Genomic DNA, 27,532 nt, shown 5'->3' with positions numbered 1-27,532 from the left:
GAACCAGCAGCATACCTACAGGCTGGGGAACTCCCTTCTCGTCAGTGCAGAGGCAGAAAAGGATCTTGGAGTCATTACTGATGCCAAAATGAACATGGTCCGACAGTGTGGGGACACGGTCAGGAAGGCCAACCACACCTTGTCATGCATTCACAGATGCATCACAAGTAGGTCCGAAGAGGTGATCCTCCCCCTCTATGCGGCACTGGTCAGGCCACAGTTGGAGTACTGCATCCAGTTCTGGCTGCCACACTTCAGGAGGGCTACGGACAACATGGAGAGGGTCCAGAGGAGGGCCACTCGCAAGATCAGGGGTCAGCAGGGCAGGCACTATGAGGGGAGGTTAAGGGACCTGAACCTGTTCAGCCTCCACAAGAGAAGGCTGAGAGGGGATCTAGTGGCCGTTTACAAACTAGTCAGGCGGGACCAGCAGGCTTTGGGAGAGTCCCTGTTCCCCCGAGCATGACCAGGAGTGACAAGAAATAACGGTCACAAGCTGGCAGAGGGTAGATTCAGACTAGACATCAGGAGGCGCTACTTCACTGTCAGGGCAGCTAGGAGCTGGAACCAACTTCAAGAGAAGTGGTGCTGGCTCCTAACCTGGGGGTCTTTAAGAGGAGGTTAGATGAACACCTTGCTGGGGCTGTTTGACCCCAGAACTTTTTCCTGCCATGGCAGGGGTTTGGACTTGATGATCTGCTCAGGTCCCTTCCGACCCTACCAACTATGAAATTATGAAACTACCTAGCCCAGTATCATGTCTCTGACAGGGGCAGGGGTGCATGTTAGAGGTAGAGCATTGAACTGGACAGATGTAGAGTATTGGTTCTCCAGCTTTTTTAACTCAAGGGGCGCGTCCACACATACAGGCACATAAGCTTGCAGCAGCTCAAACGGAGTGCAACTTTGAGCCAGGGCTTTTTGCCTCAGCGCATGTGCCCAGACATGAACTTTGGTGTGGGGCAAACTGTGCCACTTGGGGCAAAATAACCCTGCTTAGCTCCTCCCAGATCTGCAGCCAAGGGAAGCTAGAGCCAGCAGTATAAAAACCTGCCCTGGCCAGCAGCTCAGGGCTATTTGTCCTCAGGAGCTTTTGGCGCCTGAGCAATTAGCATCTGGGGACACTACCCCTTATGCCAAATGGACTGCTGAAGCAGTATCCCAAAATTACTTTTTAAAGTACCCCAAAATCCACGTTCTTCCACAATTACAATGAGAGAGAGAGCAAGAGAGAGGGACTGATCAGGTGGGGAGTGGGTGTGGAGGGATGTGGGGGGATGCAGTGTGTGGGGACTGTGTGGCTGGGGCTGCTTAGGAGGGGTGGGTCCCCTGTGCCCCACAGGGCACAGTGACCCTCCCCCCAGTACATGGACTGCCCTGTCTGCAGGGTCCCAGCCCCTCCCGCAGGGGCTACAGCACCTCTCACACAGGGCCCAAACTACACATGTTTTGCATCAGGCTCCTCACTGCAGTTCATTCCAAAGCTGCATTTGCAAGAAACTGCTCAAACTCCTTCTCCAAAGGAGTGTGCATCTGTGTGGGTGCAAAGGAGGAAGCCAATACCTCCTGACTTACACATTCACTCTACTGATCGAAGCTCCATGAAAAATGTGCTGGAGGCACAGCTAGCAGAAACACACAGGTGTTTGCGAAAGCCACCAGTGCAAAATTCTGACATGTTCACCAAGTACTTTTACTCTACTAGAGAGCATAATTTTCAAGAGCAAACTGCTTTTCCTTCCTCTGTTCAGCCTGGGCCCAGGCAAAAGGTTTGCTAAACAACACCGACACAACTATCTTTCAGTGGGCTCAGGCTCCCACTTTTGTGTACAGGATGTGGATTCAATCAAATTTGGCTAGGATGATCCAATACCCAGTTATTCCTTATTGGTCTGGCAGGTCACGATCAGCACCAGTGTTCTGTTTCTATTATTCTCCCATCTTGCCACTTACATACTAAAAGCACAAGTTACACATGGAGTGGTCCTTTAGTTACTGATACCTTTTCACAACCCAGGACAAACCCAGCTCATGAGTTTCTCATCAACTCACAAATGTATCTGAGCTCCCTCCCTTTCCTAATGATAACATTAACATGCTACTGTTTTCTGTTTGGGTTAGACATCCTACATCTGCCTCAAAATTTAAATCACAGGTGTGATTTGAAAAATGAGCTTAAAGCAGACTCCTCTCACCCAGAGAGGAGTCAACAAACTCATGCTTGTTGACTTCAGTAACTAAAATAAGTTTGCTAGGTTTTAGTCCTGCTAAACTTTAAGCCACGACAGCTACGAGGGTGAACTTGATATTATCCTCCTTTCACACTGACAATTTACTCAGTCCTAATCAGTGAAATCCCTAGAAAGTAGTGAAAAAAGGGGGATCACATTGCTATCAAAGATACAATTTAGCTGCAGAACCTCTTCTCCTGGTGAAGGTCTGTAACCAGTACCTACGGGCAGCTGTTAGAAACCAGGATGAAACTGCAGGGCTGACAGTCAAAAGGTAAAAGTCACTTGTAAGGTGATCATGGTTTAATTGTAGATCCTCAACATGAAACTCACAGAGAACCATGGGCGGACTGGTGCCTGCTGAGTCAGGGGGCACTTGCCCCCACAGCAGACAGTCAGTGATGGGGGCAGCTGATCCCACAGGCCCGCGGGGGGAGGGGCGGGGGGAAGGATCAGCCAGGTGTGCTGCTGGCACTTCTGGGTCGGCTGCGGGGGGGGCGCTTCTCCTGGTGCACTCCCCAGCCAGCACTCTCATGGGGAACACTAGCAGTTTCACCTGCCCCCCCTGCCTGGGACCGCTGCTGTCAGGGGTTCACCAGTGCTCTCAGAGGGTGAACGTGCACCCCCTACATGTCACCACTGTAGAGAACGAAAGGAAAACTGATCCTTTGTGCTGCAAACTTTAGCATGTATTTAAGGTCACTGAGCATAATATGAGTACTCATGCAAATAAAGTCAATAATGTATACAAGTGTTTGCAAAATCAGGATGTCTGGCTAAATATACACTGACAACAGCCAAGGCAACTATACAGAAAGAGCTGTCCAAATGCCTACAATAAACCTGCTATCCAATCCCCTCCCTACACACCCATATCTTCCAGTTACATTAAATCTAAATGCTACTTCTAACAGAAGCTAATACAGTGTTTGACTGCAATTTGATCTTGGGTGCAGCACTGTTAGCTTGAGATTCTCTGTTGAAATCACAGTGGAATTCTGTCACGTTGTGATATCCTACCTACACAGGTGCTTGGGACAGGCTACTCTACACATCATTTTTAGGGTTCATCCATCTTTAACATGATGGCCAGTGATCAGAAAACAATGTACAAATGCTGCATCCTTGGTAAGCACAACCAGTTCCACTACTGGGGAAGATAAAACTCAGATGTGATTGTTAGGCAGTTTCTTACTGATTTCTGAGATTCATTCAAAAGATGCTAGCTGGGTTACTCTGCTACATAAGCATGAATTATGTCAGTTAAAAGCACCCTTACCTGTAACCTCCTCATGGCCTCAGAGTCTTGATCAGCCTTCACCTTACAAGCCACAAGCAACTGAGCTGTAGAGGCTGCCACTTGTTTGGCAGATGAGATGAGTTTCTCCTCACTAGCATGACCTTGTACTGAAGCATTAGCTGCTTCACACAGATTACTGGTTGCAGCTGCCACCATCCGAGCCTAGGAGCAAAGGAGTATATTTTAGTTGGATATTATTTTTTTGCAGAAGATTCTGGTTGGTTTAAAACCTTAAAGAGCATGAAAAAAGGGAAATTACTCACAGCAGAAATAAGTCCCTGAGACCACTGTCCATCATCAGCTGCATTTGCAGGGATTGCTCCAACCTGGAAAAATAATTCAAAACTAGCTTAAAGTAAAACATAAAATGTAATTGTTCTACTTTGTTTTAGATTCAGTCAAAGACAATAAATTCTCTGAAAATGAAAACAGATAGATGTCTAACTACATGTATATGATCAGAGCTGACCTGAGCAGGGTGTGGGGCCCAGGGCAAATCAGCCCATGCGGGGCCCCGCTCCTGCTCTGATCCCAGACTCGAAGAAGCTACCGTTGCCATCAGCGGCGGCAGCAGTGGGAGGAGGGGTAGTGAGTGTCTGGATGCGCTGCTGCTCCGCCCAGCTCTGCACCACCGCTGCTCTGCCCAGCTCTACAGGGTCCCGCAAAGGGCAGTTGCCCCAATTCATGCCCCCCTAGGGACAGCCCTGCTCACAGCAGCGGCAGTGTTCCCAACACTACCTCCACTGCAAGTCCTTCACCTTACGAGGTTCACAGGGTGGGCAGCATTCTCTCGCTGCAAGCTCCCCACTAACAGCACTGCCACTACTGCAAGCCTTGTCAGCTGTGGGGCTGGCAGCAGGTGGTGATCCCCTGTGGCTGGGAGTCTCATTGACTGGGAGGCTCTCAGCCACAGGGGTGCACCACTCAGTGCCAGACCCATACCTCACAAGGCTCACAGCAAGAGGTGACCCGAGCAGGGTGCGGGGCCTGGGGCAAATCAGCCCACGTGGGGCTCTGCCCCTGCTCCAATCCCAGACCCGAAGAAGCTATCAGCGGTGGCGGCACTGGCAGTAGTGGGGGTGGGGAGTGTGAGTGGCACACCGCTGCTGCTCTGCCCTGCTCCATGCTGCCACTGCTCCACCCCAAAGCATGGGGCCTGGGGCAGTCACCTCGATTTGCCCCTGCCCCTGGCACAGTCCTGTATATGATCCTGCTTTATAGCACCATGGGATCTTAAAAGCCAGAAGACAATTTCTGACTTACATTTTCCATGCTAATAGAAGAAGTCATCAGGTCCCAGATTTGTGCTAATACAAAGATACTGTATCACTTAATGATGAGTTTCCATCATGGAAATAAGAGGACTTCCACTGTTAGTCTCACCTTAGTCATGATCTAGCTTGCCAATATGCTTCGGGACCTCCAGTCTTGAATAAATTTAGAGAAACCCAAAGAAGGGAATGACTGGTGCAGCTGAGGATTTAGCTTGATCAACAGTTGCTGGAGGAGGCTGGGAATTACTATTCATTTAAAATAATGTATTCCCTTGTACATCACACATACCTACCATTCATTCCACTGCTGAAGTGCTACTGAATATTTTTCACTTCCAGCATTATGCTACATTACTTAACTGCCACCATGCACAAAAAACAAAGTTCTTATGAGTTCTGCAGCTCTTGACAGATGATGCTAGGTTATAAATTTGAGGCAGAGAACACGCTTTCCTGTACATTTGTATAGCACTAAGAATTACTGTGTCCTGATCTTAGTACAGCTGCCTCATGAATTCATGTATCGTGAATGAGATGATTGGAAAAATAATGTCTTTTCACTTGTCCTTTGGTTTTTGAGTCTTTAGGGATCTGATTTCCCAGTTACCCTCAGCAATTATGAAAGCTAAAAAAATGAAAGAAATTCTTTTGTAACGATAACTCCAGATATGTGATCAAAACACTTGGGTATTCAGAGACAAAATTTTGCTTCTATTTCATCTCTACCTTAAACAGCTCTGGATCAACCTAGCTGATTTCTTGGATCAACCTAGCTGATCTTGCCAACAGGCAATCTACTACTAAAAGCCACTCACCAATTAAATTCCAGGTCGTTAGATTTAACTTGTCCATATGGGAAAGCCAAGGCCAAAACAAAAAAATGTCTTCTCATTTTAACTAACAGAATAATTTTGCCAATATGGCAAAATTTGACAAGTATACTGATATTAGAATGCAAGCAATGGCTTTCCTGTATTAGAGAGATTAGAGTACTTAAAGCAATTTTTCTGAGCTATGATGGAATATGGCATAAGCATATGCTACCCTCAGTCTCAAAAGTATATGACAGAAGTGTGTCCAAGGAAGCAGGCACAAGAAGCCTAAATTTATTGTGAATATTAAGGGCTCACACCAGGTTAAGTTCTATTTCTCTTTAGCAGTGGTTGTGAGAACAGAAAAGAAAAGATACTTCCATAGTGTAACCTGATGTGAACAAGCTGTATTAGATAAAGGCAAAGGGTGCGATAATCTAAGTGAACCAATAAGGTAAGTAAAAAATTTAATTCCCTGACTATACTGACTGCCAAATTTCAATCACTATTTGTTAATACTGGGCACATCCACACGTGAAATTAATGTGAACGAATAAACTCTGGCATGCATCACACTAGAGTTTATTACTCCCGGGCACTGCGTTTACATGTGTGCCCAGAATAGCAGCATGTCGAGCTGGATCGGAGCAGCCTGAGCTGGCAGGGAGACCGAGGCTGCTCCGACCTGGCTCAACATGCTGCAGAGGGGCCGCTGTGGCATGAAGGTGCTCCAGTTCAGGGCTAGCTGGCAGTCAGCCCTGCACTGAAGTACCCTCATGCCCCATCTAGCCCCGGGCATCTACATGTGCATTGCTGCACAGTAAAAAACTCTGCTGCAGGATAGTACTTGTATTTACAAGTACTAACCTGCAGCAGAGTTAATCAGGTTCCTGTGGCCTAATAGGGCTGCACATGTAGACGTTGAGACTTTACTGTAGAGCTAATTAGGCAGCTCTGCAATAAAAGTCTCATGTAGATGAGCCCACAGTGTTTTGTATTTTTTAAAAAGTTCAATAACTATCGCTATAGTAGATCTTTGTTACTGTTCCCAAACAACTGCTTTGTGATCACACTGGAACCAAACACAAGTTCCTGAGGAACCACAGATGAATAAAACAGAACGGTTCTTTTGTGACATGGCTGAATGGCACAGCCTGCTCAGAATAAATATTTTAATATAATTTGAAACAATAAATTGAAAACAACAAACTCTTCTTGAAAGCTGCAGATCTGGATGCTACTGAGATTTTAAGTTCTTTTCAAATTATGCAAATTGCATAAAAAGGAGAAATGGAAATGAACTAAAAAGCACTTGATGCTTGATGCTGACAAGACCAAATGGACAGATAAGAGACATTTTGTAAGCACTTCTTTGGTTGTCCTGGCAATATGTCCCTTTGCATGCAATTCATTTACATGCACACACGTGTCCCAGCTGAATCGCACAACAAATCCTAAAGGCACAATTAGTTGAGGTGCTTTGCTAATTTAGTCCAGAACCTTATTGCTTACTATGATGTTTCTTTTTAAATCCCAGAATGTCCTATGGGACTATACATTACTAGCCTTAATCATTGCCCTCCTTTACATGAAATGCTCTTCTTAATAAGAAACAGCTGAGACATCTGAAAGCCAAATACCTGATTATGTTTACTAGGTTTAAACAAACAGATTTTTAAACCAATGTAGGGCCATGCGATTCAATAACTTCTGGCATGATTTACATTTTGATTAGTGATCCCAGATCTCCTTCCATACTATTCTTACACTGGAAAATTCTGTGCTTTTCAATTTAAAGGTTTTTCTTTTGTTCCTATCTTAATTATCCTGTTTACCCACCTTTCCCTGTGCCACCAGCTCCCTCTGGGCTGCTGAGGCTGACTTGACGAGGGCACTGGTAGCAGCTGCAATGGATTTAGCTGCTTCCAGGATCTGTTCTTCAAAATCCAGAGTTTCATCTGCTTGCTATAACCAAAAAAGAACAGTGTCACACACAATTCAGAGCAGTGGTTTCTCTTCATCCCCCAGGATGTATTTTATGGCCTCAAACTGCATTTTTTTAACCCAGTCGCAGAGAGAAAGAAGAAACACTTCAATACTGGTACTCCAGGAAGGACTTTCCTGTGTTCTAGGTTAGAAGGCAACAGTATAACAAACTGTTAACTTAACTGGAAAGTAATATTGCTCTGGTGAGTCAACTTTAGTGTAAAATTAAAAGTGACATATTTTATTTAAACAGAAAATACAAAACATTTCAGGCAAAGTCATTGATTTCCTGAGTATCTTAAAAATATTCAAAACTATATTCAGAAATGTATATTAAGAAATAGCCTGAAATGGACTTGTTGCTATCATATACAGTATTATCTTTGTAGCATGAAAAGTAGTTTGTTTCCTTTGATTGCTACAGAACATTACATTAACAAAGTTTTATGGTTTACAAAACAATGTTCCTTTGTGTATCTCTAATGAAAAGCAGAACATATATATGAAGTATTCCCACTCATTTAATTAGTCTTTCCAAGTGTCATCAAGTTCTCTAAGAGTAGTATTGGGACAGTAGTTGAATTCAGTCCTCTTAGGAGTTATGAGATGCCACAGGGCGGTTTGGGGACAACACTTCAAGCATCAAAACAGAAGTTTTAACAAGCATGTACTGAACAAAAAGATTAATTGCTGCTAATAATGCTTCTACTGTGTGAAAGTGGAAAAATATTGACCCAAAACAGTCAATATTGCTCTGCAAATGTCATGGTTTTCTAAAGATGGACATACAAATGTATAAAAGTTAAAAGAAGGGCTAATAACATCATTTAAATGTATACAGAAAATTATATCAATCTGCCCCAACTGAGATATACTAGCTTCTGAACAATTAAATCACAAATGTCATTGTTGACACAGGGTCTATTCTTTTAAAACTGACTCTGACCAAAACGCACCAAATGGACTCCAATGCAGTACAAAGAGTAAGATAACGTAGGCATGCTGTGATGCATACACTAACAGGAATCCTTGAGGGAGACAGGCTTTTCCCCACCTCTAAGCTAAACAGATTTTTGAGCTAACAGACAAAATTATCCAGTTCTTCTTGTATTGTTGGGAACATGGCAGACTCTGGGGAAGCAGTTAAAACACTGGACATATTTGTCTCGACATCTACATATATTAAAAATAACTGTCTATCCAGACAAGACAATGAATTAACAGCTGATGAAACAGAATTTAGGAAAATATTTTGGTCTGTAATGCACAATTCTACTAGTGACAACGGGAGTTAAAGACATCTTTCCAGTAATGCCTTAGATGTCATTTATTGTCATTAAATGTCAGAAATTTATTGTCTTTCAAAATAGATTTGTTTCTGGTGGTGTATCCCCTCTTGTGTCTGAACCCTGTTTATGTTGAAGCTAATTAAGATTTTAAGATCCTTTGAGTAGGAACCTTGTCCTCCTGAGTGAGAAGTGACACATTCATATGGCAATATTTGTTAAGAAGCAGATAATTACTTAATGATAATTACTTAACATTTTGTTCTGTCATTTTGGAACGGCACAAATCTGGCATTTTGCAGTGGAAGAGCACTTGCCAAATTGTAAAGGACATGTTTATGGCAGGGAAGAAGGTAAACAAACTGGAAATTAACAGTTCACTGTGATAACCAGTTCTCTTATGATTTCTGCTGGAATTTGTGTCTTCTTCTTTGTCTCAGTTTCCCCAATATATCACAGTTTTAACTTCTTTAAGAAATTAAAGAATATTGTCAGGTTAAAATTGAGGAGCTTACTTCCATACTAGCAAAGGCAACTGTAAGTCAAGAATTACTCCACACAATGCAAATAGTATGTACTATCTTTTAAATGAATGATGTAAGATAGGCTCTCTCCTAAATCAGTAAGCAAATCACTAAGTAGTTTTTTTATGAAGGATTTTATTTGTTCATAAAGCCTAATAAAGTACTCACTGTTATGACTTTGATCTATTAATTTCAGTATCTGTGTCTAGAAGTTTTTCCAGACTGCAATTTACTTGCTGTATTAGAAATATCCTTAAAATCATATCAGTACTTTCTCAACATACTTAACACACTTCCTGAGCTGCTGAGCTCCGGCCCAAAGACAGGGAAGAAAAATAGCTGCATGTGCTGAATTTGTGCATATACATGCAGGTAAAAATATCCAGCTTGAAGGGACTGCAGGGAAATCAGAGCTTGCATCAATGCAAAGGCTACAGTGAAACTATTTAAGTTAGTGCTACACATGAGTTACCAGGTAAGTGGACTATTACGATTAGAGCTATTTGAAAAATGTTTTCTTCCCCTCCGCATCTAACAACATTATTTTAAAATATATTTTCACTAAGATTTTCTGCAGAAAATCTTGATGTTTATAAAACTGAACCTGCACATTTTTCATCAGCTGAAAACTCAGTTTTGTGGTGTTTGTTTGTTTTTTGCGGGGGGAAGGAGAGCAAAACATTTCTATAGAAAGTACAGATTTTTCTATGGAAAATCAGATTTAGTTAAACATTTTTAAAGGTAAATATTCAATTAGGCCTAAATAGCACTTCAGAGCTTCTGTCTTCTCCTCTGCCCATTCCTCCTCTATGGGTTGGTCTTGGGTTTCTTTGGCCTTTCACACTTTGAAGCCAGGCACATATGGGGGCTTGAGACATGCTCAGAATAGATGACAATGGCTGACATGGGCGCTTCTCCTGCTGCGCACAGAAGGCGGCATGTGTCTGTTTTCATATACCCTGTAGCATGTTTTGAAATAGGTATCTTGGAATGAGATGTCCACACTGTTTACTACACAATACTTGAAGATAGTGCAGCAAAACAGACTTAAGAACTATTTTTCTACCCATTTCTGTTACTTGGAGGAGCATGTCATGAATTGTTTTGGTTCACATTCATCAATGCTGCTCTCAAATTACGGCAATTCTCAACTTCTGTGAACATAAAATCATGTGTAATGGTACATTATGTGTACCATGGTAGAAAATTCTACCTTTTAGTCCCTTGAGATGGCAATTTAGATTACTTTAGAAATTAAGTTAATGAGAATGGGATAACAACCCCCCCCCCCCCAAAAAAAAACCCCAAAACCCACAAGATCAAGATCTTTATTTCCACATACTTATGTTAATTAAAGTCATCATAAACTTTGATGTTACTACTAACTGTGAATAGGTATAGGTATAGAGAAACTGCAACGTGAGGTTACAAGCAAAAAAACCCAAACAAACCAGACACATTAATGGGCCAGCCAGAAAATGCTGTAAGAAAAATGCCTCCTACCAAGTGTTGATTGCATTATCTTTTTTTCTTTAAATTAGATACAGATATTTTTGTACTTTTAACCAGTTTCCTACAAGATCCTTCAAATACCAATGGGCAGCACGAATAAAGTTAGGATCAGTAGCAGAATGAATGACCCACAAACTCATTGCCAAGCATTATAAGTTATCCTGGAAGACAAACCATATTCCTTTTGAAGCACCTTGCAGCTTCTATTTCATACAGAAAAAGGAAAAGGGAGAAGATACTGCACAGCACCATGTAACACACAATAACCATTCCTGTGAGGTTCAGTACTTGTATGGCTGCTGTCCATTAGAAAATATCCTACCCAACTTACAAATTTCCCCAAAAGCAAGTTTGCTGATTGGAGCACTTTACTGCATATGTTTAAAATCAGATTAGAGTAAGAATCTGCAGGATGTCTTCTAAACCTACTTGTGATTTAATGTATTCCTTCATATTGCCTTTTACTACTTTATAAACCCCCGGAGACAGGGCAGGACACTGTAGGAATATGTTTGATATATAGTTGGATTAAATAACAACCTAATATATCAAACATATCACACAGAGTCCTGCAGAAAAGGCATCCAGGTTTGATTCATCTTGGGGGAAAAAGAGGACAAAATTGCTGAAGGCTATTGGCAGGGAACTGTTATCAACTACTAATGACACAACCCCTCGTCCTTGGGTTTGAAGGCAAATGCCTGTCTGGAGGCATCAAAAGTGTACAGATAGTAATACAGTGTACATACACCAATGCTACCTACTAATGTACCTAACCCACAGCATCATTTCTCTACAGTTATTTTTTCCAAGGGTTAAACATTTTTTTCATTTATGAAATAAACAATTTTTCTTTTTTAAGAAGTATTTTGGGCAGTTTCTTTGTACCAAGTGTTATTTTTATGCAACAAGGACATTGTTATATATTGTAACAGGAAAGGATGGGACCTGATACAAAAAGACAATAAACCCACCAGTAAAACTCCACAGTCAGTATAAATGCATAATTATGCTGCAAAGGAAGCATAACTTGCTTAATGAACAGTTTAGCAGATCAATTTTTCTCCCTTGAACATTACAAATAGAATATTAGGAGGGCTTGTGTTACTTGAAGGAGGAAGTAGCGTATCAAAGGATACTTTGGAGAATCTTCCTCAAAATACTCACAAAAACATGTGCTCAAAAACAGGACAAATACTACTTAAACATCACTTGGGCACTGGGTTAATAATCTGACCATCTAAGAAGCATTTTATTCGTGAAGGAAATAACCTTTAAAAGGTGCCAGGTTCAGTCTGCTCTGTAACTGCATCCCTGTGATTCAACTCAGAAAGAATGAATATTGCACAATAACATGTGAACAGTAGTGTAAAGATCAATGCATTACCAGAGAATGTTCTCTGGAGTATGAATTATTCTCCTAAATTGGAAAGCAACTGCCCTATTCTATCCTGCTCAATGTAGGAGAGGGCACATTTCTTTGGGTATATGATGGGGAACACAATAATAAGATATAGAGAACAGAATTAAAAGATTGAATCAAAAAAGGAACCAGAAATGGAAACTCACATACAAATAATAAAAGTCCTTTGGGTTTTACTGTTTCATCTTCATGATTAAGTTAATAAAAACTGGAATGCAGACAGTGTTAGAACTGGGAGGATTAAAACTAGACAAAAACTTCCCCTAAACTCCATCAGAGTTTTGGAAGTTATCTAAACTACTGTACTTCAAGGCATAAACAAAACTATTAACTTAACAGAAATGAAGAAGAAACTTTCCCTGCAGGCAGGATACTTTAATGACATATCCCAGTTTTTCTTGCACTTTCTCTTGCAGGCAGTGATTACTGTCAGAGATGCAATGCTGCTGGATGGACCACTGGTCTGATCCACTCCAGATATTTCTAAGTATCTGTATTCAGGACAGTTTGCATAAGAAAACTGATGCTATCAGTCTAAAATCAGGACCATGGGTTTGGGTGTCCTCCACATCCTAACACTGCCCATAACCAGATTTAAGGGACAGAGATGCCTTGTAGACAAAGAAGCCAAAAAGACTGAAACTTTAGAAATGGAAGTACCTAAAACATTCTCTCCACTGAAGGTAATATCTGCTGATCTGAATTTAAATATACCATTGGGATAGCACTGAGAAATTCATACGGATGTTGCCCATGTTTTTGCTGCTTTTTGGATGAACTGTGAACTGAACTATCTAGTGTGGTCATTCCAACACCTTTCACCTGTATTACAGTTTTGTGAAAGGGAACAAACTGAATTATAAGGGAGAGAAGTTTTATCCCCCAAAGAGTTAAAAACTATGAATATGCTTTCCACAAAATGACAAAGAAACAAAACAATAAAGCACAGGCAGACTGGATACTCAAATTAACATGTTAAATGAGGAGCAGATGTAGCATTTGTATTCATTGTAATATGACAATGACCACTGAAGTGGTTTAGATGTTAGCAGGAGAACTGTTTCAAGGTTACTAGGCAACTCAGAGATGCTATTGTGCAGTGATTGTGTAGAAAATGTGATAAAGGACTCATCCTATCCTCACAATCAGCCTGTATCCTCTGCTCTATAGAATCTCATTACAAAGGACCATCTTCTTTTGTAAAAAAATGAATGTACCAGTTACAAAAAATGTAGAACAAAGAAAAGCACTGCTTTTCATGCGCTTATTTATTCTTATTACTGAAATAAAAGAGTATCCCAAAAGAAGACAACCACTGCTCACCTAGTGAGGCAACCCAGGGCATCCATTTAATGTTTAGGCTCCTAAGAGGCTGAAAAATCCCATGCCACGCTGAACACAGCGCTCTGACAGTGGACGTTCTTAACAACCCAGTTTTTTTTAAAGACTTCATTTGTTTTATTTAGAACTAAATCTAGGAAGCCACTGAGTACAAGACACAAACGGGGAGTTGCTTACTGAAGTTAATTACAAAACCACAGCATAATTTTGATCAAAAAAGGTCCAGTTCTAGCTCATACAATGATTTATTCCATCACCTGTCAAGTCTTCTGCTCTGTAAAGTGTAACAATACCATGAGGTCCAGTGCCCTGAACTGTGCACACTGCTTCAGGTGACAGTAATAACCATCTATTCCCTCTTTGCCACATACGCAAATGGTTAATTCTCTTTCACTTCATATACTCAGGAATATATCTGAAATATATGAGACTATTAACATATTCGTGGTGGACCTTGTCAAGTTACAGAAATGGGCATTTAACGTTAAACAGAGTTTGAAAGGAGGTCTCATTTTGCCATCAGTCAAAAACTATGAGATCTACTTATAAAAGACTGAATACCAGCCTATTTCTTCCCTCTACCTTTCCCCAAACTTTCAGCCAGAACCTTCCCACAGAACAATGCACAAACACTCAGGTATCAGAGAATGTGTCAAAAGCCATTTTGAGGAAAAATCTTTTGTAAACAAAAAAGTGAATGAACTGGCAATAAAGGTTTCTTAAACGTAATAAAAAGTTCTATTCCTAGAAATTTCCTTTCCTTTCCTTACATTTTCAAGTCTACTGCTCTCAAACCCACCACTTGAAAGAGCCATCAAGTTTCCTTTAATAATCATCTTGGTGCCTTAAGTCAAACCCAATGTGCTTGTCAGTTTTTTCATCTGACATCTGCTGAGAATGATGTAAAGACTGATTGTTCATCCCAATATTTTAAACAGCAGCAATAGTGCAATGCCCTATTTATTTGCATTTCTACTGTGTTTCCTTCAAAAAAAAATGTGCAAGATTGATACTCACCTTTGGCTTGGCCCTTGGTTTCAGCTGCTCTAACTTCTTTGCTGCAGCTTCAATTGATGCTGCAGCCCCCAGCAGCTCTGTCTCAGCAATGACAGTCGGGTCCTCTGGATCCACCCACTCTGTGCCTGAAATTAATACAGGGAAAGACAATAATTTCAATGGCATTCTTAGCAGCCTTTTTGAGCTAATTCACTGTAACACTTCAAGACTAAGTGTCACATACACAGTGTGTGCAATATGGAGAGCTCATTTTAATACCATAATGGCATAAATACTATAATTTAAGGTGCTGACTGCAAAAACTGTGACAGAACGGTAACAGCACTGAGCAGCAATATTCTATTATAAAAGTAACTTATTAAAAACTTATAAAAGGCAAAAACAGCTCTTAACAGTAGCTTCAAACATCATGCCCAATGGGAGTTGAATTATCCTGGCTACCAACCATGTGTAATCATGGATGTTACTAGAAAAGGCTCTAGTGTACTTTCCCCAGTGGGAAGTTCTGCATGACTGGAATGTTAAAATTAGAGGAAATAGCTTGTTTAGGAAAGGTTGAGTGGTGCACTTCTGTCAAAAACGGTATTACTTATTTCTGAGTCACTGACCAATCTGAAGAAAATATTTTCCATTCTTGTAGATCAATGTCCTCACAGATGAAGCACAAAGTGGACTACTATCTGGTATCTGCTATGAACCACCAAATTGCAGTTGAGAGCAAGTCATCCTGCTCCGTGAGCACCTCTCTCTAATGTGTAGGAGAAAAAAATCTGCATTACTAATGTGACCTCATTCTGGGTGACGTGCTGGAAGTCTCATGCTGCCTACACTAACACATCCTCAATTTTTTCTGAGTGTTAAAGGACAACTTCTTAAATTAGAAAGTATTGCATGCAACATAGAGGATTAGACTCATTTTGATGGATCATTAGGAACCGATCAAAGAATGAAAAAATAGCGTTACGTTATATACAGGGAATGACAACTTAATCATATTTGTTGTGTGAAAACAGAAAAAAAGGTCAGACCAGTAGTACTGATAAACTCTGGGTCTTTAAAATGGCCAGTTCTGAAATAGCCAAAGCTGAAAACAATTAGATTAACTGGCTGAGAAAAAGAACGTAAACATAAAAATATTATTGCTAATTGGAAACTTCTTAGAAATATTAATCTCAAATGCTCAAAACACCATAATCTGAAACAGAAAAATGCAGAAGCCTGACTGAGAAGAAAAAAATCAGGAATAAAAATTGAATTAAGGGAAAAAGTAAAGCTGATACTAATAAACATGAATCAAAAGTGAGGAAGTGCAGAAAATTGCTAAGATAAGCAAAAGGACACAGAGAAATCACTTTCTATTAGAGCTCAGGACAAGAAGGCAAAGGTTTTCAAAAAGCATATTAGAACATGAAGAACTCTAACAATAGTATTGGCTTATTAGTAAGTGGAGACGGTATAAAGCCAACTGAAAAGACAGCAGTGTTCAATACATATTTTAGTTCTGTTTGTGAAAAAAGAAGTTATGTCATATGATGATGATAAAATACTTCTCCTTCTAACTCACAAGGATGTTAAGTAGCAGCTAATAAAGTTAAATCTGCAGGTTCAAATAATTTGCTTCTGAGAGTTTTGGAAGAGGAGTATTCCAGACCACAAATGATGATTTTCAATAAGCCTTGGAACACCAGAATACTGGGAGAAAGCCAATGTTGTGCCAACATTTAAAATAATAAATTGGACAATGCAAGGATAATAGGCCTTTCAGTGTAACACTGATTGTGAGCAAAATAATAGAACAGCTGATATATGACTCAGTTAATAAAGAATTAAAAGGGAGCAAGAAATGAATGTCAGTCAACGTGGATTTACTGAAAACGCATGTTGTCAAACTAACTTCGTAGCTTCTGTAAGGCATTGGTCTTGCTGCCATATGACATTTTAAAATAATGCAAAATCAAAATGGCACAAGATAAATGAATTATAAATTGGCTGATGTCACAAAATATAGTCGTAAATAGACGATCATCACTGAACATGCTTCTTCCTAGTTATGTCCTCTAGAAATTGTTTCTTAACTTTACACTATTTTACATTTTTATTACAACCTGGGGAAAAACCACTTAAAATAGTAACAGAGTACACAAAGGAGACAAAGATTGATGGAGTGATAGATAATGTGGAGGACCGTTCACCTATACAGTGCAATCTAGACTGCATGGCAAGCTGGGTGAAAGCTGATAATTTGTGTCTGAGTATGACCATATGTAAAGTCATACATGTGGGAACAAAGAATGCTGGCCTTATTTATTGGATGGGGAACTCTCTTGGGAAGCAGCAACTCTGAAAAAGAACTTGAGGTCATGGTGAATAATCAGCTAAACAGAAGTTCCCAGCACAACTGTGTCCAAAAGGCATAAAGTAATCCTTGGATATACAAAAAAGGAATCTCAAGCAGGAGTGGGGATGGTTTTATTACATTTGCATTCTGCATCAGAATGACCACTAAGTGCTGTATCCAGTTCTGGTGTCCACAATTCAAAAAGCCTACTGAAAAATTGTAAAGGCTTCAAAGAAGAGTCACAAGAATTATTAAAAGACTAGAAGATGTGGCTCACATTGATGGAGCTCCTAGGGTTTGTTCAGCTTAAAAAAGAAAGGGAAAGGATAACTATGTCTTCAGAACAGAATCTTAACAAAAAGCTCTCTTCAATGTAGAAATAAGGTGTAAGTTTACAAAAGTAAATATGAGAAACCATTGGAACAACTCCAAAGTTTTGGGAAGATTGTCCATCCCTGGACATTTTCAAGATTGGACCTTTTCTTATGCTTATAATGGAAACAAGAATTTATAAATGGAAGCTCTGTGACCTGTATAATACAGCAGGCCAGATCAGACTATTATAATGGTCCTTTGCAGCTTATGAATATCTGTAAAGGATTAAACAAAAATTAGAACAATTAAATGTCAGACTTAGGACAGGGTAACCACACAAGTATAGATTAGATACTGTTTACTGACAAGAATTGACTACACCTTTGCAACTGAATTGAACTAATGGAATAATCTGTTGGCCATAATATCAGAATATTTCTGTGCCTATTTGTCAGTTACAGAAATGTTTGTTGAACTAGAATTTTCAATACGTTTTGTACCAAAATTTACTGTATCAATTATAGAGTAATATCTCCCCATCTTAATAAGCAATTTTCCATGGATTTATAATTCCTCCCCCAGAATCTCATTCACCTTATTTACTATACTAATTTAGTGAGAGTTATGGTCTTAGGAGTGTGTCCACATTGCTGCATGAACATTTAGACAGTAAAATCAGTTGTAAATTCAATTAAGTGATAAGCATTTTAAATACTGTTATTCTTCCATGACACATAAATGCAATATAAGAAGCCAGTCTAAACAATTAAATATGCTTTATATACAATGTTTTCTCACACACACACACACACACACATATGGATCACATCCTCCAAAAAAACCCACTGCATTTTTGCTGCAATTTCTCTCTCTCATTCAAACCTTAATTTCCTTTTATTTCTTTGATTCACCACTGACTTGTCAGTCTTAAAACAGTCATGGGTTGCTGAAGGGTCCATATGTTAGGGTTACGCATGCTCTGGACACAGTGTTAGCATTAACATGGGAGAGTGGATGTGAACTCTAATGAGAAGGACCAATTGCCATCCTACTGATAGATTGTTGGGACTTGAATTGTACTTTGTTTTCTGTTTTTGTGCCTTCTGAATAGTTCACACATAACTTGTGACTGATTTCATGAAAGGGAAAGCTTCTAGGGAGCCATAGAAAAGATATTAGAGAAATACGTGACAGATTTTTGCAGACCACATACTGTAGCTGCATGGGTTTGAAAGGTTTCTTCGCCTCTAAAAGGGAACCATCATCAGAATGGGAGCATCAGCAGGTCATGCACAGTGGAACTGTTCTGGGAGTGCTGTACCTTTGTTAATTCCTAGCTTCCTATGCTTCATTACAGGAATAGTCTCTCACTAAAACATTTCATGGTGCCCTCTGGATAAGATCTTTACCAAGATGTCTATTAGCTCTGAGAAAACACCGTGTTTTGAGGGGACAAATACAGACTCTGGCGGTCTTGTCCCATCACTGGATCCGACTGCAGTTCCCTGAGGTCCAAGAGCACCAGGTTTCAGCTTATGTTAAAGAATTATTATGCAGGGTTATTTGCTGGTGTTGATAATACTTGTGACCATTATACAATCCAGTGCTGAAGAATAGGAGCTCAATGGAAAATGGTTTGAACTTAAGCTCCATCAGGAGATTTAGGGCTTGGCGAAGGGCAAGATTTTTAAATACTAAAACCAAATTATGAAAAAATGTAGGTAATATTTATGTCTCTTGATGCCTCTGGGATGCACATGTTGTCAAGACTCACCTTTCATTGCTTCTGCTGATTGGATAAGCTCTGTAACAGCACCAGCAACCCGTTTTGAGAAGGCAGCCAACTGATGCTTCAGCTCTGGGGTTGGTTTCTGAAGAATCTATAAGATACAAATTAATTATAAATTACAGGATTCAATTCTGCAGAGAATTCAAGCTCAAATTCTGTACAAGTGCTGCATGTGCACATATGTGAAAGTCTAATGTAAGGCTAAGGAAAAGAGTCTACAGGAAAACCCGACTTTTAAAATAAAAGTCCAATCTAAATAGCTGTTAGATTGTGTAAGCTATATCATCTATACCAGAAAAATAATACTGCCTGATATTATGAAGTTATGTATGGAGGTCCTCAAACCTGACACACGTGCAACTGCTTCAATATTATTAATAAAGAACATTTTCCCTAATTAAAGGGTAAATAAGGTAAAGACATCATTCCATATTTTCATTTTGGAAACGTACAGCAAGAATGAAAAAATAATGTTTTCAACTACCACTACTGTAATTGTTCTTCCAATTATCCTTGTTACAAAGATTCACCAGCATCCAATCTTTCTCTTTTCCTTTTGGTCTGCTGAATAATCTTTTAACACTACACTACCCATTACCTCAGCAGTGCAGCAGACAGATACACTGGGAGATAAAAAAGAACAGCAAAACAAGAATCACATCAGAAAGCAAGGTTTGGGAAAATGACACTAATTTTTACTATAATGGCTAGCAGAAGTTATAAGCAGGTAAAAAAGAATTAAGTACTCCAGTATCCAGAGTACTGCATTCAGTTTTGGGCCCCAGACTTCAACGAAGATGTGGACAAATTAGAAAGAGTCCATCAGAAAGCAACAAAAATGATTATAAGCCTGGAAAACAAAACTTGTAAGGGAGGGCTAAAAGATCTAAGATTGTTTAGTCTGTAGGGCTAGGGACACAAGTGGCATATAAACCAGTTTAAGTGATCAGAAACTGGTTTAAACCTGTAACTAAACCTAAGTTCATGGCACATAAACCAGTTTCAAAATGGCCAAAACTGGTTTAAGATAAACCTGGCTGAATGTAGTATCAGACTTAACTGATTTGGGTCAAACTGGTTTATGGAACTTCTGTCCCAGACCCCTTCCTGGTTCGAGTTAAATCAGAGTCCCTCAGCATCCCAATATGCTTTTCAGCCCGGGGCTGGGCTGTCTGCTCCAGAGAGCAGGGCTGGCACACCCCTCCCCTCCTTAGTCAGAGCTCTGGCTGGCTCAGAAGGAGGTGGAGACTGTAGCTGCCGTCTGCCTGGCAGGAGCACAGCAGCATCTGTCTGACTCCCTCCCCTGCCACCCAACCCCCCAATGCCACTCACTGATCAAGGAGGGATCCCCGTTCCCCTCCCTCTCCCACAGCACAGACCCCAGCAGCATAGTGCCCAGCCAGCATCTGGTCACAGTCACACCATCCCCATGCTAGCTAATGCTGAGAGGTGTCTCTGTGTGTCTCCAATTTGACTGGAATAAAGGCAGACAGAACAGTGTCTGCATAAGGCTTTTTGGAATAAATCAGCAGGTCAGCTGGTAATATCCCTCCGTTTTTCCTTGCAAATGCCTTGCAAAAAGCCATTCAAGAAGAGTTTGAACTAATGAGAGAGGGGCTTTTGTTTCCTTGATGGGTTGATAAAGCTTGGTATTCTGATAAGCTCCCTGCTGGCTTGCTTCAAAGTCCACAATCTGTCAGTGTTCAACAGGGGACAGAGAGAAGCGTGAGAAATGACCTGGTTTGCAATGCGTGGGACCTGTGAGTGCTGTCAGTTTGCTGCAGACAGTAAGAAGCAGGGAGATGGAGATCAAAAACCTCAGTACCATCAACAGATGCATGCAGTCCAAACAAGCAGTCCTCCCTCTCCCCTCCCCACACTTGCCTCAGAGTGCTAACTGGGGGCTGGCAACACTCCCTGCCCCTTGAGTGTCAAGCAGGGGAAAAGCCTGGTTAGGGCTGCTTCCCCTACTCCCTCCAGACACCCTGGCTGGGGACTGTGGAGGCTAGGGTTGAGGCTTAAACCCCTCTCTAAGGGGCCTGACCATGCCCCCCTTCAGCTCAGCATCCCAGAAAGGAAGGGAGGGCTCACTCTAGCACCCCCCACCCTCTAGCCTGAGCCATTGCAGGCATATGCCTGAATTTCCTGAATCAAACATGAATATCTATCCACTTGCAAATCAGTTCAATCTCTGCAGGTCAGACTAACCTGCAATGATTGAATCGATTCAGACTTGGGCTTTTTAAATGTTTGTCCCTAGCCTAGAAGACTGGGAGGGGCGTATTTTTTTATAACAGTCTTCAAATACCTGAAGGGTTGTTATATGGAGGATGGACACAGACTATAGAACTAGGAGCAGGTCTCAAACTGCAGCAGGGGAAATATATGTTGAATATTATGGAACTTTCTCACTATGCAGGTGGTTAAGCACTGAAACAGGATATATAGTGAGGTTGTGGGATCTCCACTCTTGGGCATTTTTAAGAGCAGGTGAGACAGACACTTGACCAGGATGGTTTAGTCAGGGATGATCTTGCATTCAAAGCAGGAGATAGGACCAGATGACCTCTAGAGCTAAGTACAGGCCCAAGGAAGAATCTAAGTTATGTGGTTTACTTTAAGTGGCATAGTTCAGATCAGTAGTGAACAGAACACACATTCACCCTTGGGGGATGGGAGGAGGAGGGCCAATCTTAGACCACATTCTGCCATTTTTAAATCAGTCTATGCATGCCAAACTTCTGTTCTGTTACAGGCATAGACTGGTTTTGGATGTTGAACTTCTGTTCTGTTAGAGATATAGAGAGATATAGACTGGTTTCTAATCACTTACACTGGTAAAAGTATGTTGTCTGTACCTGGCCTAAAAGTCCCTTTCAACACTACTATTCTATAAGTTATTTGGAAAAAGAATTCAGTACTGGAACCCAAGAACTGTGGAATGAATTTGCAGGAAAAAGCAAGTGAACCTTTTAGGACTGAGAGGAAAAACGCTATGGTAACTTTTACTCGTAAGTGTTCTTTTGGAATCCATCCTGACTTAATAGGAGATAAGATTGTAAGTTTTACTAGTGGAAGTGAGGCCTCTTAGTGTCACACTTATAGCATGCTAGGCACTGACTAATTAATTATCCATGTCCTGAGCATGATCTAGTGATCTTCTCACTTCACACTGGAAAAGGATACAAGTGGTAACTAAAGGACTTCTCTTGTCTCAAATTATATCACTGTTTCAGAGAAAATCTTGACTGTGTAAGAAAATGTGCTTTTCAAAGCAAAGCAGGAGTAATTGTTCATATTAGAGATAGTGCTGCATCTGAAACACTGAGACTCAGTGTTCATTTCAGTTCTTCATCAATAGATAGCATTGTAATTTCAATGTCAGTCCAGTCAGTCTTCCAAAGTTACTTGAGGCAATGATCATACCTTCTGCTTGCTCAGTGAAGCATCTACTATACTTCCAGGTGGTACAAAAAAGTGAATGTTTCTAGGAGACTGGAGAAGTCCCTAGACAGTACAGATTATGAGGACTTTGAAAAGCAATGGCTCTGATGTGGGGCATCTTTGCATTGACAATGCCCTTATAAAACCCACTAATAAGTATTTAAAGGAAATTTGACAGTGCACATCTTCTTTGCTTCATTAGCTCAGAGGTATGAGAAACTCCCAATATAATGTTGATACCTAGACATACTCCACTTTCCCCCTAGCAAATGATTTCTGTAACACTGGCTAGTTATGCAGTAAAAAAACAAACCAGCACACCAAATGTAGAAATGAAGTGCATTTCTTCACTAATTACTAAGACGGAGACATCCAGGTTGTATTTAACTATCACATGAATTATGGACTTTCAAAGTGCCTAAGGTTGAAGAGTCCTGTTTCCATAGTAAATATAAGTACATGAATCTTCAATAGCTAAGCAAGCTGCTGCAATATTAACAAAATGAATACCTTTGGCAACAATGGTGATTATAACCACAGCTTGTCTATTTGAGACTCCTTCAACACAGCAGACTAGCATTGTATCTTTTAGAGCTAACCTTCCCACACAGCTGAAATTTCCAAAAATACATATAGCGTGATCCTGACTGCAGCACAGCACTGTGTTTTCTGCTGCAGAAACAGATTGTGACATCAGTTCTACCCCTGAAGATGGCAACAAGGTGCAATTAAATGAGTGGGTGCAAATATGTTTTCAAGCTACCTTTTTCTAAGTTAATTTAGCACTCACAACAGGTATTGAAGGCTGGAGTCCTGTATTTGTCATAGTAGAGATACAGCACAAAAATAACAGTGGAGGATTCATACATGCCAGTCTGCCTCAAGACCCACATGGAGAGGCCATCTGAAGGAACAAGTAAGTAGTTCAGTCTTTGACCTTCTCAAGAGGTACCGATTAATACTAAGAATAGGGACATGACACATTTACTAGGTAATAAAAGTGGAGTGGACACAAGGCACAGAGCTCTATTATGTAGTAAACTAGCAAACTGCCTGTCAAGAATGATGGGAGGGGGGAAGTGGGGGCAGGTAGGGATGGAGCCCCACCAGCCACCATCCTGCGCTGCCACCGCCTCCCAGGAGCAGGGGGAGAGGGGATTTCATAGACATTAGGGCTGGAAGGGACCTCGGAAGATCATCAAGTCCAGCCCCCCGCCCGAAGGGCAGGAAGTCAGCTGGGGCCATAGGATTCCAGCAAGATAAGCATCCAATTTACTCTTGAAGGTGTTCAATGTAGGTGCTTGAACCACCTCCGACGGCAGGCTATTCCAGACCTTGGGGGCTCAGACAGTAAAGAAATTCTTCCTTATGTCCAGCCTGAAATGGTCTTGCAGTAGTTTATTACCGTTTGACCTCGTCATCCCTTGCGGCGCTCTAGTGAACAAACATTCCCCCAGATACTGATGGTCACCCCTGATAAACTTATAGGTGGCCATCAGATCACCCCTGAGCCTGCGCTTTTCCAGGCTGAAGAGCCTCATAGATCTCAGCCTCTCGTCGTAAGGTCTGTTTTCCTGACCTCTGATCATGCGCGTGGCTCTTCTCTGGACTCTCTCAAGTTTCTCCACATCCTTTTTGAATTGTGGAGCCCAAAACTGGATGCAGTACTCCAGCTGCAGCCTCACCAAGGCCGAGTACAAGGGGAGAACGACGTCCCGGGATTTGCTTGAGAAGCATCTATGGATGCAAGCCAGCGTTTTGGTTGCTTTACTAGCTGCAGCATTGCACTGCAGGCTCATGTTCATCTTGTGGTCAATCCTGACCCCCAAGTCTCTTTCTTCTGTAGTACTAGCCAGCGTAGCACTGCCGAACCTATAAGGATGCTGCAGGTTTTTCCTCCCAAGGTGGAGGACCTTGTATTTTTCGGTGTTAAACACCATCAGGTTCTTATCTACCCATTTGCTGAGCCTGTCAAGGTCAGCCTGGATCACCCTCCTGTCTTCAGGTGTGGATGCTTTGCCCCAAAGTTTGGTGTCATCAGTGAACTTGGCCAGTCCGCTTCTGACTCCAGTGTCCATATCATTAATGAAGGTGTTGAACAATATGGGTCCAAGGACAGAGCCTTGCGGGACCCCACTGGTCACAGGGCACCATAACGATTGACTTCCGTCAACCACCACCCTCGGGGTCCGAACATGGAGCCAATTTCCCAGCCAGCGGATTGTGGTGGACCAAAGGCCACAACTGGCCAGTTTAGCCAAGAGGTGATCATGGGATACCAGATCGAAGGCTTTTTTGAAGTCAAGATATACGACATCAAGCTTGCCCTGCTGTCCTTTCTGTCAGCACCCTGTGCTGCTGCCACCTCCAGCGCCGCTGGCCTCGCCCCCCAGGCCCTGCTCCTTGGAGGTGGCAGAGCACCGCCATGATGGTGGGGACGGAGCAGGGGGGTGAGGCCAGCGCTGTTGGCTTTGCCCCCCACACCCATCCCCTGCATCCCTGCCATCATTGCGGTGCTCTGCACTCTAATTGGTTGTTTCACTAACCAATCAGAGTGCTCCGAGAGCATTACAGACAGACAAACCGATGGACTAAGCTCTTTATTATAGAAGAATCATTCTAATCCAAGGTAAAGCAGTAACTTTACTGAAAGGAAAAGTGACTGTGTGGAATGTGTCCTGTCTATTCCCTTAGCCAATTTCCTTCTGTGATAGCCATTTGGCTCTATGAAAACTAGCTCTTCAGTACCCAGTGGCCAATCCAGTGCCTACTGCAGGCAGCAAGCTGTGGAGGGCTGGTCACAAGCTATAATACCTTATTGTAGAGTAAAAACTCACTTTCCAGTAATCATCAAAGAAAGCAGATTTGAGGCAGGGTACTACTTAGTACAGATCTGTCTACATCAAGTGAATGTTCAATTAAATAAGCAAACAAACAAACCCAAACCCTGCAAAGGCAGGTGGTCTCCACCTGTTCTGTGCTACAACTCCAACCGGTTAGAATTTTAGGGGCAGTTTACTCAGAGAAGATCTTAAGATCTTACATTGACCCCTGCTAGCCATACAAGCAGTGAATGAACCATTACAGAGCTCCTCTGAAAGTGATCCTTCTTGCATGTGCCAAGGTGTTCAGAGTCTGTTTCACAGTACTGGAATGCAATGCTTTTTGCAAAAAGAACATATAAAAGCAAAGCAGTAAAAACAATGAAAATGGTGATGTTACATAGCAATCTTTGCATAAACTATATTCTCTCTAATTTTATTGTGTGTGTGTGTCCTTGGAACACTACAACTTCTCTACTATATGGTTTGAGTTAATTTTTAAAGCCAGTTAGCACTTTTGGGGAATTTTTCCTGGGCAGATATGTTAGAGAGAAGGAAGACTGTCCAAAAAGGTGAAATAGAAGGGGGAAGGGACGAGGCAAAGGATAAGGAATAAAAACTAGTGCAATTTGATTAGTCTTTTCTGTGTTATGATATATGATGTTGAGACAGATGTAGCAATGCTCAGGAGTGGATCAAATATAACAAATGATCTCTCCTCCCCCGCCCTATACTTCTGCGCTAAAAATATGCTAGACTCCTAAATGTAAATTATTCCCTGCTTTGAAAGTTCCAGTAATGAAGTCTAACAAGTTTAATTTGTCTTGCACCATTTTTCTTGCTAGTGATGAACCTTAGCACAATTGTACCTCTATTTCTACTTTCTTAGCACACTGTCATAAATTTAATTTAACTGGACATGATACAATGATCATTTAAACCTGGTTTTGCACTTTTTTGACCTGTGGTAACTTGCTTAAATGTGTAGCAAACCACCTACTGAACAGAAGTTTCTGGGAGGCAGCTGCAAAATCAACGTGAAAACAGATTTTTTAAAAACTTTTGTTCCTATTGCACACTGGGTTCTATACATTCATTAAATCAACAAAGAAACAATAATCAGTGCACATAAACCAGTTTCAAAATGGCTGAAACTGGTTTAAGATAAACCTGGCTGAATGTAGTATCAGACTTAACTGATTTGTGTCAGACCGGTTTCTGCAATGTCTGTTCCAGACCCCTTCCCGGTTTAAGTTAAACCAGACTCCCCCAGCATTCCAGATGCTTTGCAGCTGGACTGGGCTAAGCTGTGCTCTCCCCAAAGAACAGGCTGGCCCCGCTCCTCTCCTCCCTAGCCAGGGCTCCGGGGGGAAACTGAAGGCACAGCAGGGTCTACCTAGCTTCCCTTGCTGCTGGCTGCTCAAGCAGGTATTCCCCCTCCCTCCCATCTCCCACAGCACAGACCCCAGCCCCAGGGACCCTAGGCATGTGGTATGCTAGCTAATGCCGAGAGGTTAATTTCACTGGGTCAGGCAGACAGAACAGTGTCCACTTAGACCAGGGGTGGGCAATTATTTTGGGCGGAGGGCTGCTTAACCAGTTTTGACAAGCTGTCGAGGACTGTATGAGTAGCCCCGCCCCTTGACAGGTGCCCCTCCCCTTGACAGGTGCCTTGCCCCTGGTTACCATCTTGGGACCAATGTCTCAGGGCCAGCACTGGTGGGACCCAGAGCGGGGTGCAGGCTGGCAGGGCTCTGTGGAGCCGGGGCGGCCCCAGCAGGTAGAGTGGGGAGCTGGCCTGGCTTCATAGAGCCCCTGCCAGACGGGACCCTGTACTCCTGCCACCCTGCTCTGGGCCCTGCTGGTGCCTGGCCCTGGGATACCAGTGTGGGCCCTGTGCACCTGCTCACTCACAGTGCCCCCCAGCCCCGTGGTACAGGTGGGGGGCAGCGTGCAGCCCCAACCCCATGCTCACTGGCAGGTAACGAGCTGGTGCTAAGTGTGGCCCCTCGCCCGCCCTGTGGCCCATGCTTCCTGCTGCAGCCACTCGCAGCTCACACGGGACTGTCCTGAGCAGGCACAGGCAGCCCCATGCGGGCTGTGAGCGGGTGCGGGGGG

The 27,532-nt window shown here is 41.9% G+C and overlaps 1 protein-coding gene across 4 annotated transcripts in view; it reads right to left on the bottom strand.

The window, feature by feature from the left end:
- Nucleotides 1-27,532, bottom strand: part of TLN2 (talin 2) — a 383,471-nt gene that overhangs the window by 6,051 nt on the left and 349,888 nt on the right. For 3 of the 4 annotated variants that reach the window (XM_025211171.1, XM_025211172.1, XM_006029658.3), the window contains 5 exons: nucleotides 19,134-19,239; nucleotides 14,707-14,831; nucleotides 7,457-7,582; nucleotides 3,795-3,857; nucleotides 3,511-3,693 (listed from right to left, as the gene is read on the bottom strand). In XM_025211171.1, the coding sequence (XP_025066956.1) occupies nucleotides 3,511-3,693; nucleotides 3,795-3,857; nucleotides 7,457-7,582; nucleotides 14,707-14,831; nucleotides 19,134-19,239 (603 nt within the window). Of the gene's footprint in view, nucleotides 1-3,510; nucleotides 3,694-3,794; nucleotides 3,858-7,456; nucleotides 7,583-14,706; nucleotides 14,832-15,314; nucleotides 15,455-19,133; nucleotides 19,240-27,532 lie in introns of those variants that run through there. The other variant, XR_003095489.1, reaches the window with a different exon arrangement.

Source organism: Alligator sinensis, unplaced genomic scaffold, assembly GCF_000455745.1.
Source record: "Alligator sinensis unplaced genomic scaffold, ASM45574v1 scaffold291_1, whole genome shotgun sequence".
Taxonomy (NCBI): Eukaryota; Metazoa; Chordata; order Crocodylia; family Alligatoridae; genus Alligator; species Alligator sinensis.
This window is presented reverse-complemented; position numbering and strand designations above follow the sequence as displayed.